The 12,353-nt window shown below is 48.8% G+C and overlaps 1 protein-coding gene across 3 annotated transcripts in view; it reads left to right on the top strand.

Moving 5' to 3' along the window:
- Positions 1–12,353, top strand: part of Stk36 (serine/threonine kinase 36) — a 30,858-nt gene that overhangs the window by 14,039 nt on the left and 4,466 nt on the right. For all 3 annotated transcript variants that reach the window (XM_042260098.2, XM_015985724.3, XM_042260099.2), the window contains exons 12-22: positions 2,847–3,026; positions 3,911–4,008; positions 4,459–4,564; positions 6,381–6,531; positions 6,927–7,054; positions 7,571–7,675; positions 8,300–8,398; positions 8,487–8,575; positions 8,829–8,892; positions 9,246–9,356; positions 11,697–11,771. In XM_042260098.2, coding sequence (XP_042116032.2) covers positions 2,847–3,026; positions 3,911–4,008; positions 4,459–4,564; positions 6,381–6,531; positions 6,927–7,054; positions 7,571–7,675; positions 8,300–8,398; positions 8,487–8,575; positions 8,829–8,892; positions 9,246–9,356; positions 11,697–11,771 — 1,206 coding nt within the window. The remainder of the gene's footprint in view (positions 1–2,846; positions 3,027–3,910; positions 4,009–4,458; positions 4,565–6,380; positions 6,532–6,926; positions 7,055–7,570; positions 7,676–8,299; positions 8,399–8,486; positions 8,576–8,828; positions 8,893–9,245; positions 9,357–11,696; positions 11,772–12,353) is intronic.

Here is a 12,353-nt window from a genome sequence, read left to right as displayed (position 1 = left end):
TATATGCCTACTGACAGCACGTGAGTTATGCTGTCTCCACACCCTTGCTGACATTTATTATTGCCTGACTCTTGACTATAGCCATTCTAGTAAGCGTGAGTAGTAGCTTATCATTATTTCAATTTGAACCCTGGGGCTGGAGAGATGGCTCAGTGGTTAAGAGCACTGGCTCTTCTTTCAGAGAATCGTGTTTCAATTCCTAGCATCCACGTGGCAGCTCACAACCGTCTCTAATTCCAGTACCAGGGGGTCTGACACCCTCTTCTGACCTCAGAGGATGGCAGGCATGCAAGGGGTACAGAGATTCGTATGCAGGCAAACACTCACACACACACACACACACACACACACACACACAGTGAATACAGTTGAAATCCAGTGCCTCAAAGTGTAACTTGAACCCCACTGTGACGAATGTTGAATGAACACTTTTTTATCTGCTTTATTGTCCATTTTTAGGTTTTTTTTTGGTTGTTGTTGTTGTTGTTTTTGTTTTTGTTTTTTGAGACAGGGTCTCTGTGTAGCTCTGGCTAGCCTCGAACTCATTATGTAAACCAAGCTGGAATTCACAGAAATCCACCTGCCTTTGCCTCCTGGGTGCTGGAATTAAAGGTATTCACCATCATTCTTTGCTCTATTTTTAAATTTTAATTTCTATTTTGTGTGTGTGGTTTGTTTGTTTGTTTTTGTTTTTGTTTTGAGACAAGGTTTCTCTGAATAGTCCTGGCTGGCCTGGAACTCACTCTGTAGACAAGGCTATCCTTGAACTCAGAGACCTGCCTGCCTCTGCCTCCAGGGTACTGGGATTAAAGGCGTAGATTTTTTAAATGTTCCCCATAGTTTTAGCTTTTACATTAAGGTCTCTGACCCATTTTGAGTTAGTTTATATAGATCATGAAGTAAGTTCATCTCTTGGTGTGTTTTTGAAAAAAGTTCTTCTTTTCTTTTTTGAATTATATTGGTACCTTGCTCTTATTTTTTGGATCTAACAATTTTCCTGCTTTTGGAGCATTTCTTTCCAAGACAGGGTTTCTCTCTGTAGCCCTGGCTGTCCTGGACTTGTTTTGTAGACCAGACTGGCCTTGAACTCACAGAGATCCACCTGCCTCTGCCTCCTGAGTGCTGGGATTAAATGTATTTGCCTCCACGCCCTGCTATTGGAGCATTTCTAATGTGTGCTAAAGTCTCTTTTTCTTTCTTTTTTTTTTAAATTTTATTTATTTTATTTTACAATACCATTCAGTTCTACACATCAGCCACGGGTTCCCCTATTCTCCCCCCCTCCCACCCCCTCCTTTTACCCCCAGCCCACCCCCCATTCCCACCTCCTCCAGGGCAAATCAAGTCTCTTTTTCTAACCGGGGAGGCTAGGCAGATGGTTTCTTTTCTTTTTTCCTCACCCCGCCCTGCCCCCCCTTTTTTGAGACAGGGTCTCTACCAGGCTAGCCTCGAATTCACAAGAGATCCCCCTGCCTCTGCCCCCGCCCCTGCATCTATCCCTGCCTTGATTAAACATGTGCATGACCACACCTGGTGCAGGTGGTTTCCTAAACCCAGGAGATTGAAACCAGCCTGGGCAACGTAATAGGACCTTTGTTTAAAAAAGAATGAATTTGGGGCACATGCTGTGGTGCATGAGTAGAGGTCAGAGACAGCTTTGTGGAGCTGCTTCTCTATTCCACCTTTAAGTGGATTCTGATCAAACTTAGCTCATCAGGTTTATGCAGCAAACACTGAACCCGCTGAGCCATCTCACCAGCCCAGCCTCGTCTCTCAGAAAACAGAAAGTCTTTGGCTTCTGAGATAAGAATTCCTGATCAGAATTCACAAAGACCTAGCTACTGACAACCCCCCTCCCCTCCCCCCCACCCCATCCCCCATCCCCTCCACCCCCTCCAGCTGAGGATCGAACCCAGGGCCCTGTGCTTGCACTCTACCACTGAACTCAGTCCCCAGCCCCTCGCTGTTTATCTTCGATAGGGCCCTTTTCCATACAGCTGCATCAGTTCCCTGTCTTTAAAATGAGTGGTTTTTCACGGCACACTGTGAAATGGGAGAATAAACGCCAAAATTGAGAACAGGGAAGCGTGAGACACTTGGTGTCGATGGTATTCTTTTGAAGAATACCCATTTAAAAGTATGGCACTACCCTTAGAGTGCAGGCGGCATACAGATAGGTACGTGGTTGGGCTAAATTTGGCATGTGAAATGTTGGCAGTCCTTGGTCGAGAATGATGTCTTGTTTCTCTGGAGTTAAATGACATTGTTTCATATCTGTTGTTTTTATTTTTCAGAACACTGTGTGTGTGTGTGTGTGTGTGTGTGTGTGTTGTTGCTGTTGTTGTCTTTAAGGTGAAAGGCTACTGAAGGGAGGGAACAGACAATAATAATACTGGGCCTAGTGGACAGCAGACCTTGAGGTCCCCTGCCCCTTGGTCACTGGTGTTCTATGTCAGGTGACCTTCCAGAGTCATCTCTGATGCAGTTCTCCTGTTCTTCCTCCCTGGCTTTTCAACTCCTCCAGGTAGAAATGCAGACATTTGGTTTGCTCTGCTAACTCCTTGGAGCCATTCAGTATTGGGTTTTGTTTTGTTTTGTTTGTTTTGAGACAGGGTTTCTCTGCGTAGTTTTGGTGCCTATCCTGGATCTCGCTCTGTAGACCAGGCTGGCCTCGAACTCACAGAGATCCGCCTGGCTCTGCCTCCCAAGTGCTGGGATTAAAGGTGTGTGCCGCCGCCGCCGCCGCCGCCGCCGCCGCCGCCGCCGGGCGCCATTCAGTATTTGTGACTCTTCTTCCTTTACCTACAATTATACCAACTGCTGTCTCTTTCTCTCTCATCCCCCAGATCCTGAAAGGCATCCTAGAGGGTGCTTCCCACCTCCTCCCTGCACTCCGTGTCCTGAGCAGTCTCCTGTCCAGCTGCAGTGACTCTGTGCTCCTGTACACCTTCTGCCAGGAGGCAGGCCTGCCCAGGCTGCCTCTGAGCCTCCTCAGACACAGCCAGGAGAACAGCAGTATCCAGCAGGTACCCAGCAGCCCAGCAGCCTCTGAAGACAAGAGGTGGTCCTGTCCCTTGCCTTCTCTCCATGGAGCTGCCATTGTTTGACCTGACTACCTCTTCTTTTCGATCCTTCTTTTCCTAATTAATTTCGAATTACTAATCACTTGCAAATTCTGTTGCCTTCCGGGCCTAAACAAGTAGCATCAGTCAGTGAAGAAGGCGAGGTAGGCATACAGCTGTCTACGTGGTAGGGAGTGTGTTAGACATCCCCACCCTAAGTGGGGCATCTTCTTAGCTCCAGCCTATCATTGGCATGGGGAAGTTTGAGCCAGTGTACCTAATGTGGTTTTCTAAGAGAAGATAAAAATCAGACTTTCAAAAACTGGGTCCTTTCCCAATATTGAGAAGAGTTCTGCTCTATTACCTGGTTTCCAAAGCAGCACACTGAAGTTCGGAGATTGGCCCCTACAGCCACTGCAGAAGGCCATATGACAGGTGGGAGAGCTAGGAGCAAGACTCAGTGTGGCTGGGGCCAAACTGCTACTTCCCTGCTTTGGGTCCTGACATGACTGAGCCTGGAGAACAGCTCCCCTCCCCCACCCCACCCCCGCCCCCCCCATCCCAAGTTGATGAGGGTGGTAAGACAGACTAAAGCAGCCCTCAGGATGCTGCCCTCTGCTGCTAAGTATCAAGCTCAGGTAGATATAAGAAACTGAACAAGGACAGTTTTCCGCCAACACGCTGCTCGGGTCGGATGTCGTCTCCAGATGGTCTGCGACCCTTGGACTGGCACTCTTGACTTTCTCCTTCCCTGCCCCTTTCCATCTGGCACTCTGCTCGCCTTTGGTGCTTCTCTTTCTGCCTCTGGTCTCCGTTCCTCATGCTGCCCTTTCTGTCCCTTTTCACAGCAACCTTGGTATGGGGCCTTCCTGCGGGACCTGGTGGCTGTGGTTCAGGCCTACTTTTCCTGCGCCTTCAATCTGGAGAGGAGCCAGACAGGTGACAGGTGGGGGAAAAGACGCTTCTGCCCCGCTGGCCAGTGTGGCTTCAGTTTCTACTTCGTTAGTTCCCCTCCTCATTAGGAGGAGGAAGTGAGAAGTGGTGATGTGTGACGGGGTTAGAGATGAGCTGACCAGCCTTCAGAGTTTAGTTGATCCTCATAAGAACCTTGAGACGCTTCCAGCTTTACCACATGACAGTCAGATTCTATGAGTCAGCAATCACCCAGCACAGATGGGCTTCAGTGGAAGGATCAAACTGTGAAAACAGCTGAGAAGGGGCTTGAACGGTATATGTGAGCTCTCAGCTCCTCTCCAGTGTCTGTGAGCAGAGTCGAAAGGAGGAACATTCTGATGTGTTCCTTGGCAAAGATCTACCTTGCTAGAACTGACCCATTTGCCATACCCATATCCAGGGTGGGAGGATGGGAAGATGCCATGGGTTCATTCTTCTCCAGCCTACAGGTGTTTCAGGAGGCTGCCAACCTCTTTTTGGACTTGTTGGGAAAGCTGTTGGCCCAATCGGATGACTCCGAGCAGACATTTCGCAGGGACAGCCTTATGGTAATCTCCTCAGGCTTCTGGGTTTTTGTCTTTCCTATTTTTTCCTGTGTTTCTCCCAGTGCCTTTCTTATGATTATGTTACTACAAGAGATGTTATTGACGTCTCACCATGTGCCATATGCCACATGAGTAACAGAGGCTCCATCTTGAGGAGACTAAAGTTACTCAAGTAGGGCCGGTTGTAGTGGCGCATGCTTTTATTTAGTCCCAGCACTCAGGAGGCAGAGCCAGGCAGATCTCTGAGTTTGAGGCCAGCCTGGTCTACATAGTGAGTTCCAGGACAGTCAGGACTATACAGAGAAACCCTGTCTTGAAAAAAAAAATGAACCAAGTAGAGAAAGTGAGAACTTCATTCAAACTTTGTACTTGGTGCAGAGGTACCACCAAAGAAGATGCCATTAGCTCTGCATGGAGAGTCCTCAAAGAAATTGTGAAGACTGAAGTCATAGTAGCGCACGCCTTTAATCCTGCGGGGGGGGGCAGAGGCAGGTGGATCTCTGTGAGTTTGAGGCCAGCCTGGGCTACAGAGTGAGATCCAGGACAGCCAGGGCTGCACAACACAATGAAACCCTGTCTCAAAAAACCAAATAGATAGATAGATAGATAGATAGATAGATAGATAGATAGATAGATAGATAAATGCATAACCGCTTGCCAGCTTGGGTGGGTCAGGGAAGGAGACAGACCACTCTAGATAGAAAGAGCACCATATGTAAAATGCAGAGGCACTGAGTAGTTTGGCATATATCAGGGACCATAAATATAAGTGTCTTAAAATAAATAAATATATTTTTAAAAAGCGAGGCATTGTGGCACATGCCCTTAATCCCAGCACTGGGGAGGCAGAGGCAGATGAATCTCTGAGTTCCAGGCCAGCCTGGTCTACATATAGTTGAGACATCTAGGGCTACATAGTGAGACCCTGTCTTGAACACAGAACAAACAAAAAGCAACAGAAAAAGATGAAGCATCCTGCAGATCAGCTAATATTCTCCAGTCTTGTTTACGCTAAAGCCTCATGAACTCAAATCCTCTTTCTTGTACCCTAAGCTAAGGGCAGGAGAGTGGAGGATTGAATGAGAAAACAGCTGAGTTGTCACTGGTCAGGGAGGACACAGACACTCATGTTCCAGGAAAATGATTGTATAATTGTTGTTGAAACTAGCGATTGGGATAATTTCCGGCCTCCAGGTAACAGTCCATTCACATTTTCATCATTTGAGATTCTATTTTTGTGTTCATTCTTTCAAGTCAGAATGCTCTGAATGTCTAGATTAATTTCGACCAGTAGTCAGTCACTGGTGTTACTGGCCAACATCTGTCACGTCGTTGAGGACTGAGCGCAATGAGGAGTTTGGAATAATTGTCTCTCCTCCTGAATTTCTGAATTATTATACCCTTGTTCCACATTTTCAGAAACATCATCTAGGGAGACGCTGATAAGAAAATAGAAGGGTTGGTTGGACAGATGTAAGAGTGTGTGTAAGGGGTTGAATCCCAGGAGAGAGATAGAGAGAGAGAGAGAGAGAGAGAGAGAGAGAGAGAGAGAGAGAGGGAGGGAGGGAGGGAGGGAAGGAGGGAGGGAGGGAGGGAGGGAGGAGAGGTGGTGGGAGGGAAAAGGAGAAAGGGAAAGATTCATCCCCAAATCCTCCTCTGTCATCCAGGAAGACTGGGGGTGCATTTTCCCCGGGAAGAATTTTTAGGTTAGACCACTGTCTTCTGGCCTTTTAACTCCTTTCCTGGGTTCCTGGGGTATTCCTGGCTCTCACTAAGGCCCAGTCAGTTTTCTGATGCCCTCTGCTCTTCTCCCCTTCAGTGCTTTGCTGTCCTGTGTGAAGCTGTGGACGGGAACAGCCGGGCCATCTCCAATGCCTTTTACTCCAGCTTGTTGACCACCCAGCGCGCTGTGTTAGACGGACTCCTTCATGGCCTAACAGTCCCTCAGCTTGCGTTCCACACCCCCCCAGGTGAGCCCAACTTCTTGTTCCAAGGATCTGTCTATGTCCTTCCTGCCTCCATCATCTAGAATGGTGCCTGGAACTTGGCAGGTGTTCAAAAAGTGTAAATTGGGCTTGGGGATGTAGCTCATTTGGTAGAGTGCTTGCCTAGCCTGGATGAAGCCCTGGGCTTGATGGCACATGCGTGTAATCCCAGCACTCCGGAGGCAGAGGAAGCGGGATCAACTTCAAAGTTATCTTCAGCTTCATAGTTTAAGGCTTGCCTGGGACATAATAAGACCCTGTTTCAAAAAGCCAAAAAGCAAAGCAAGACAAAACAAAACAAAACAAATCCTAAAAGACCAACTGGGGGAATCTGTGAGAAACAACCAGACCTTACCAATATGCTTTCCCTTTCTCCACAGGAGCCCCACAAGTGACCCAGCCACTGCGGGAGCAGTGTGAGGATATCCCTGGAGCTATTTCTTCTGCCCTGGCAGCCATGTGTACCGCTCCTGTGGGGCTGCCGAGCTGTTGGGATGCCAAGGAACAGGTCCGAGACACAAAGTCTTGCTCCTTTCTTCCCTGCAACTTGGGACCTGGGGAGGCGGGCCATAGTTACTGTCGAGAGACGGAAAAATAAGCTTTGGGCTTCTCCTTGCTCAGGATTTCCAGAAACAGACACTCCCACGCTGGTCTGGGCCACTTGTTCACCATAGGATGGCTAGAATTCCAGAGGGTTGGCAACCTGGCTCAGCAGTAACTGCCCAGGAGATAAGGCAGCCAACTGGAAGCCATGATGTCTCGCCAGGGCCCGGGGGCACTCAGATTGAGCTTCCTCCCCTACTTTGTTGCTTACTAACACTTTCCTTTATACCTGCCGACATTAAGACCAAACTCAGGCAGGATCAGTTCTCCACTGGCCATGGAGACCGGGAATAGAATGGGGCCTGAGATTTCCAGTGAACCTAAGAGGGGCTAGCAAGAGTCTGCGTTCTGGCCAATTGAAGATGTGTGAGGACTGACGTGGAATAAGGGAGATGGGATAGAGTCGAGCATGTCTCCGTAGGTCTCTTGGCATTTGGCCAATCAGCTGACTGAGGACAGTAGCCAACTGAGGCCATCCCTGGTCTCTGGTCTGCGGCATCATATCCTATGTCTCCACCTTCTCAAGGTACTCCCCTCCCACAGTTCCCAACACCTCAGGTTTCTTTTAACTCCCAGGAAAGGGAGGGAGGGGAGGAAAGAGGGAGGGAGAGAGAAAAAGAGAAATTATCCATAGCTGGGCATGGTGATGCTTGCTTTAATTCCAGCACTCAGGAGGCAGAGGGAGGCTGAGCTCTGCAAGTTTGAGGCCAGCCTGGTCTACATAGTGAGTTCTGAGTCAGGCAGAACTCATAGAGGAGAAAAGTTTCTTGGGGGGGCGGGGCATGGCTAGAAGAGCAGGGCGGTCCTCATGGTGGCATCCAGGAAGCAGAGAGAAAGAATACGCGTGATGCAGGAGTGTCTGGATTTTTCTTCCCCCCTTTCATTCCATCCAGGCCCCAGCCTGTGGGATGGTGCCATGCACATTCAGGACGGGTTCCCCCCAGCTTTGGAAAGGCCCTCACAGAAACACTCCGAGGTGTGCTTTACTTAGGCTCTTCTCACTCCAGTCATATTGACAGTCAAAATGGTCACAGCCCCCATGTGTGGACAGCAGCTCTACTGAGAGGCTTGCCTGCTTTTCAGCGGAGCCTTCCACTGTAGGAGCCCAGGGCTGCTCTGTGCACTGACAGGCGCTTTCCGACTTGCCTAGGTTCTCTATTCTTGCTGCTATATCAGTGAACGCCTGTGCCAGATTCTGGGGCAAGAGCCCCTGGCCTTGGAGTCACTGTTGATGCTGGTCCAGGGCAAGGTAAGCCAGGGATACCAGCATGCTTGGGTACCTCCTGGTGGTCCATCTCACCCAGAAGTTGTTCTCATAGCTCAGGCTTCCTTTGTAGGTAAAAGTAGCCGATTGGGAAGAGTCCACCGAGGTGGCACTCTACCTCCTGTCCCTTCTTGTCTTTCGGCTCCAAGATCTGCCTTCTGGGTGAGTCATAAAGTCAGGTCTCCGCTAAAGTCTCCTTCCCACAGAGCTATCCCTGACACATAGGGAATAGCACCCCTTTCTTGGCCTTTTCCTACAAGGGGCTGAGACAGAGAGAGTGACATTTCTCTATAAAGAACAGGCCTGGATTCCCATCACCTCTGGGCCTTGGAAGTAGACATGCAGGGAGAGGGAGAGGGAGAGGGAAGGACCCTTAGCAGCCGTGGGGACCCTCTGCTGTATCTCTCCGTTCCAGGTTGGAGAAGCTGGGCAGTGAGGTTGCTACCCTTTTCACCCGCTCACACGTCGTCTCTCTTGTGGTGAGTCTTCGGCCTTCTCCTTTCACCCCTGCTTCTGACCCTATGGGAGCAGGCGGCCATTGCTCTGTTTGCAGCTATTTTTTTTTTTAAGGTTTATTATGTATAGTGTTCTGCCTGTTCTGCCTGCATGTATACATGCAGGCCAGAAGAGGGCACCAGGTCTCATTACAGATGGTTGTGAGCCACCATGTGGGTGCTGGGGATTGAACTCAGGACCTCTGGAAGAGCAGCCGGTGCTCTTAACCACTAAGCCGTCTCTCCAGCCCCGTTTGCTGCTGTTTCTACAAGCACTTTGTCATGTCCTGCCTACCATTCAGATGCAGGGTCCATCTCTTCCTCTACCTTTCTCACAGAATGCAGCAGCCTGCCTCTTAGGCCAACTTGGTCAGCAAGGGGTGACCTTTGACCTCCAGCCCCAGGAATGGATTGCTGCAGCTGCACATGCCCTGTCTGCCCCTGCAGAGGTGAGGTGCTGGGGAAGGTCCAGACATGCTTCCCCTGAGTCCAACACCGGGACTGAGTCCTCTCCTGGGGAAAGACCAAGCCCAGTGAGCCTGAAGGAACCTGCAGAATGGAAAAGGAGTCAAGAAGCCCCTTTTTCTGTCCTTTGTCTCCAGACAGTGGACTGCCCTAAGCCAAGGCTGAGCAGGGCCTCTTTTCTGATTCAGAACTTTCAAAGATGGAGGCAGGGAGGGAAAGAAAGGAAGCTGCCCTGTTATCTGAGGCGAGAGGTTCCCCTTGTCCAGTTGTCTGAGGCAAGAGGTTCCCTACCTGCTTCAGTCCCCTCCAGGAGGAGAGCATGCTCTTATGGCTGAAGTCTTCCTGATACTTTACCTCATCCCTTCTCCCGCCATGTCCACTCTGCCTTTCCTGCTTTTTCTCCTTAATGAACATGGAGAAGTGGCTGATACCCTATGTGTTCTTCAGGAACCCAGGCCATTATGTGGCCTCCTGGTTTGCTTTTCAGGCCCTTTGGCGCTCTCTCTCTCTCTCTCTCTCTCTCTCTCTCTCTCTCTCTCTTCCTCCCTTCCTCCGTCCCTCCCTCTCTCTCTCCTGTTTTTTCAAGGCAGGGTTTCTCTGTGTAGTCCTAGCTGTTTTGAAACTCAATGTGTAGACCAGGCTGTCCTTGAACTCACAGAGATCCACCTGCCTCTGCCTCCTGAGTGCTGGGACTAAAGATGTGTGCCACCACCGCCTGGCAAAAGTAACCCCGCCCCCCGCCCCACATTTGGAACTCTTATCTCCCTCATTTTGGAAAAGGATAGACTTCATATTCATATAATTGTCATTCTTTTATATATATAGAATTTTGTACTTTACAGCATATCACATCCCCCACAAACACACTTGGAAGATTAGACACAGCAAATGTAGTAATAGTCACCTGCTTGTCCTTGAGGACGCTGACCTTCAGAGGGATTGTATCACTAGCTAAGGCACTAACATTCACCCAGAAGCTCCTCCTCCGATTACCCCATGCAGATGGTTCCTTGGGCCCTGTATTCCACTTTAGAGTTAACTCTAAGTCTGTGCTCTGTGGTCACCATCACTGACCTGCCTGCCTTAGTTTATTTGTGCGTTAAGTCTCTCCTGCTCTCTTGCCTACTCTAAGATTCCTCCTCTGTTATTTGTTCCCTTCACTGCCACAGAGTGAGCTTTTTTTTTTTTTTAAGATTTATTTATTATGTATATACAGTCTGTCCATATACCAGAAGAGGGCGCTAGATCTCATTACAGATAGCTGTGAGGTACCATGTGGTTGCTGGGAATTGAACTCAGGACCTCTGAAAGAGCAGCCAGTGCTCTTAACCTCTGAGTCATCTCTCCAGCCCCAAGAGTGAGCTTTTTAAGGGGAAAATATGGCCATCCATTCAATATTGATTGAAAAACATTGGTTTTTTGAACATAGAATTATATGTTGAGTGTTTTGCACTATTTTAAATTCTGATAATGAAGCAGTGAATGTGGTGTTTTACAAAACATTGCTAATGTGGAGATAAACCATTCTGTGTAACTCTTTATTGGCTTCCCACTGCTTATAGGAAACAGTTCAGGCTGTAGACCAGCCATTCTCAACCTGTAGATCGCGACCCCTTTGTTTACATTCTGATTCATAACAGTAGCAAAATTGCAGTTATGGAGTAGCAACAAAATAATTTTATGTTGGGGGGGGGTGTCACCACATCCTGAGGAACTGTATTAAAGGGTCACAGCGTCAGGAAGGTTGAGCACCACTGCTCCAGACTGTCACGGCCTGTCTGGTGCCGATGGGCTCTAGAGCTGTCACTCATTTCCAGAGTTCACTCTGAACTCTTACGCCTGCCAGCTCTTCTCTATGCTGTGCTCTGCACTTAGGACGCCCTGCCTTTCTACTGCCGCTCCCCTTTTCTGTCTTTAAATTTTTATATGCTTATTTTGGAGTGCTAGAGATTGAACTCGCGGCCTGGCACAACCTTGGCAAATGCCCTGCCATTGAGTTACATTCCAACCCTGCCTTTAAAATGTTGCCTGTGTCTCCTGCCTCTAGGAGGTGCTGTTAGGCACGTTCAACTGTGTACCCGACTTCTTGTTTAATATTCTCCTAAGCTGGAATTGTTTTTGGACCCAAGCTTATCTACTAGACCGTGTGTCTTTAGGAACATGATGAAAGAACAGGCAAGAACCAAAACTCCTAAATCCAAAACTTGTCCCACTCTGCCAGGCCAGGGAGGAGAGTTTTCTCCCCACTAGGTGCTGGGAGCCTGGTCTGGATAGCTGCCCCATCCCTCTTGAGTATCTGTGTTCCTCATGCCTCTCTCCAACAGGTCCGGCTGACACCACCGTGCAGCTGCGGCTTCTATGATGGTCTCCTCATCCTTCTGCTCCAGCTCCTTATTCAGGTACAGGTGTGCCGGGAGATAGGTGAAAAGCAGAGAGGTGAACTGGGCCTGTTTCGGAGCCACTGGATGACAGAAATGAAGAAGCAGCCCATGCTTACCTATCCCCTCACACTGCTGTTAACTGTACTAGCCTGATCCCCACGCCGACCCTCCACCCCCCAACAGGACACTGAAGTGAGCTGTTCAGCTGTGTTGCCCCAGGGATCTGGGGAGAAAAGCAGCTTCACTGGGATCTGGATTTGGGGTTTGGGTTTATGGATTTTTATTATTGTTGTATAGATAAAACTTTTCTTCACTCAGAGGTAGGAGGAATCAAGGAGTTCCAGACCAGCTTTGGCCACTTAGTGAGTTTGAAACTAGCCTGAAGTACATAAGATCCTGTCTCAACGTACCGGAAAAAAAGAGCAAAAAACAAAAACAAACAAACAACCAAAAAAACAAAAAACAAACAAAAAAAACTTGTACACAACTTGGCCTTGACATGAGCTGATCTGAAAAGGATAATTTCCTGGCTTTCAATGGGCACATTCGTAGGTTGAGAGATTGGGTTAAGTCACGATAGGAAAGGAACATAAGCTGGGT

Source organism: Peromyscus maniculatus, chromosome 13 (assembly GCF_049852395.1).
Source record: "Peromyscus maniculatus bairdii isolate BWxNUB_F1_BW_parent chromosome 13, HU_Pman_BW_mat_3.1, whole genome shotgun sequence".
Lineage (NCBI taxonomy): Eukaryota > Metazoa > Chordata > Mammalia > Rodentia > Cricetidae > Peromyscus > Peromyscus maniculatus.
Note: the sequence above shows the minus strand (reverse complement) of the source record. Positions and strands in the feature narration are given on the sequence as shown.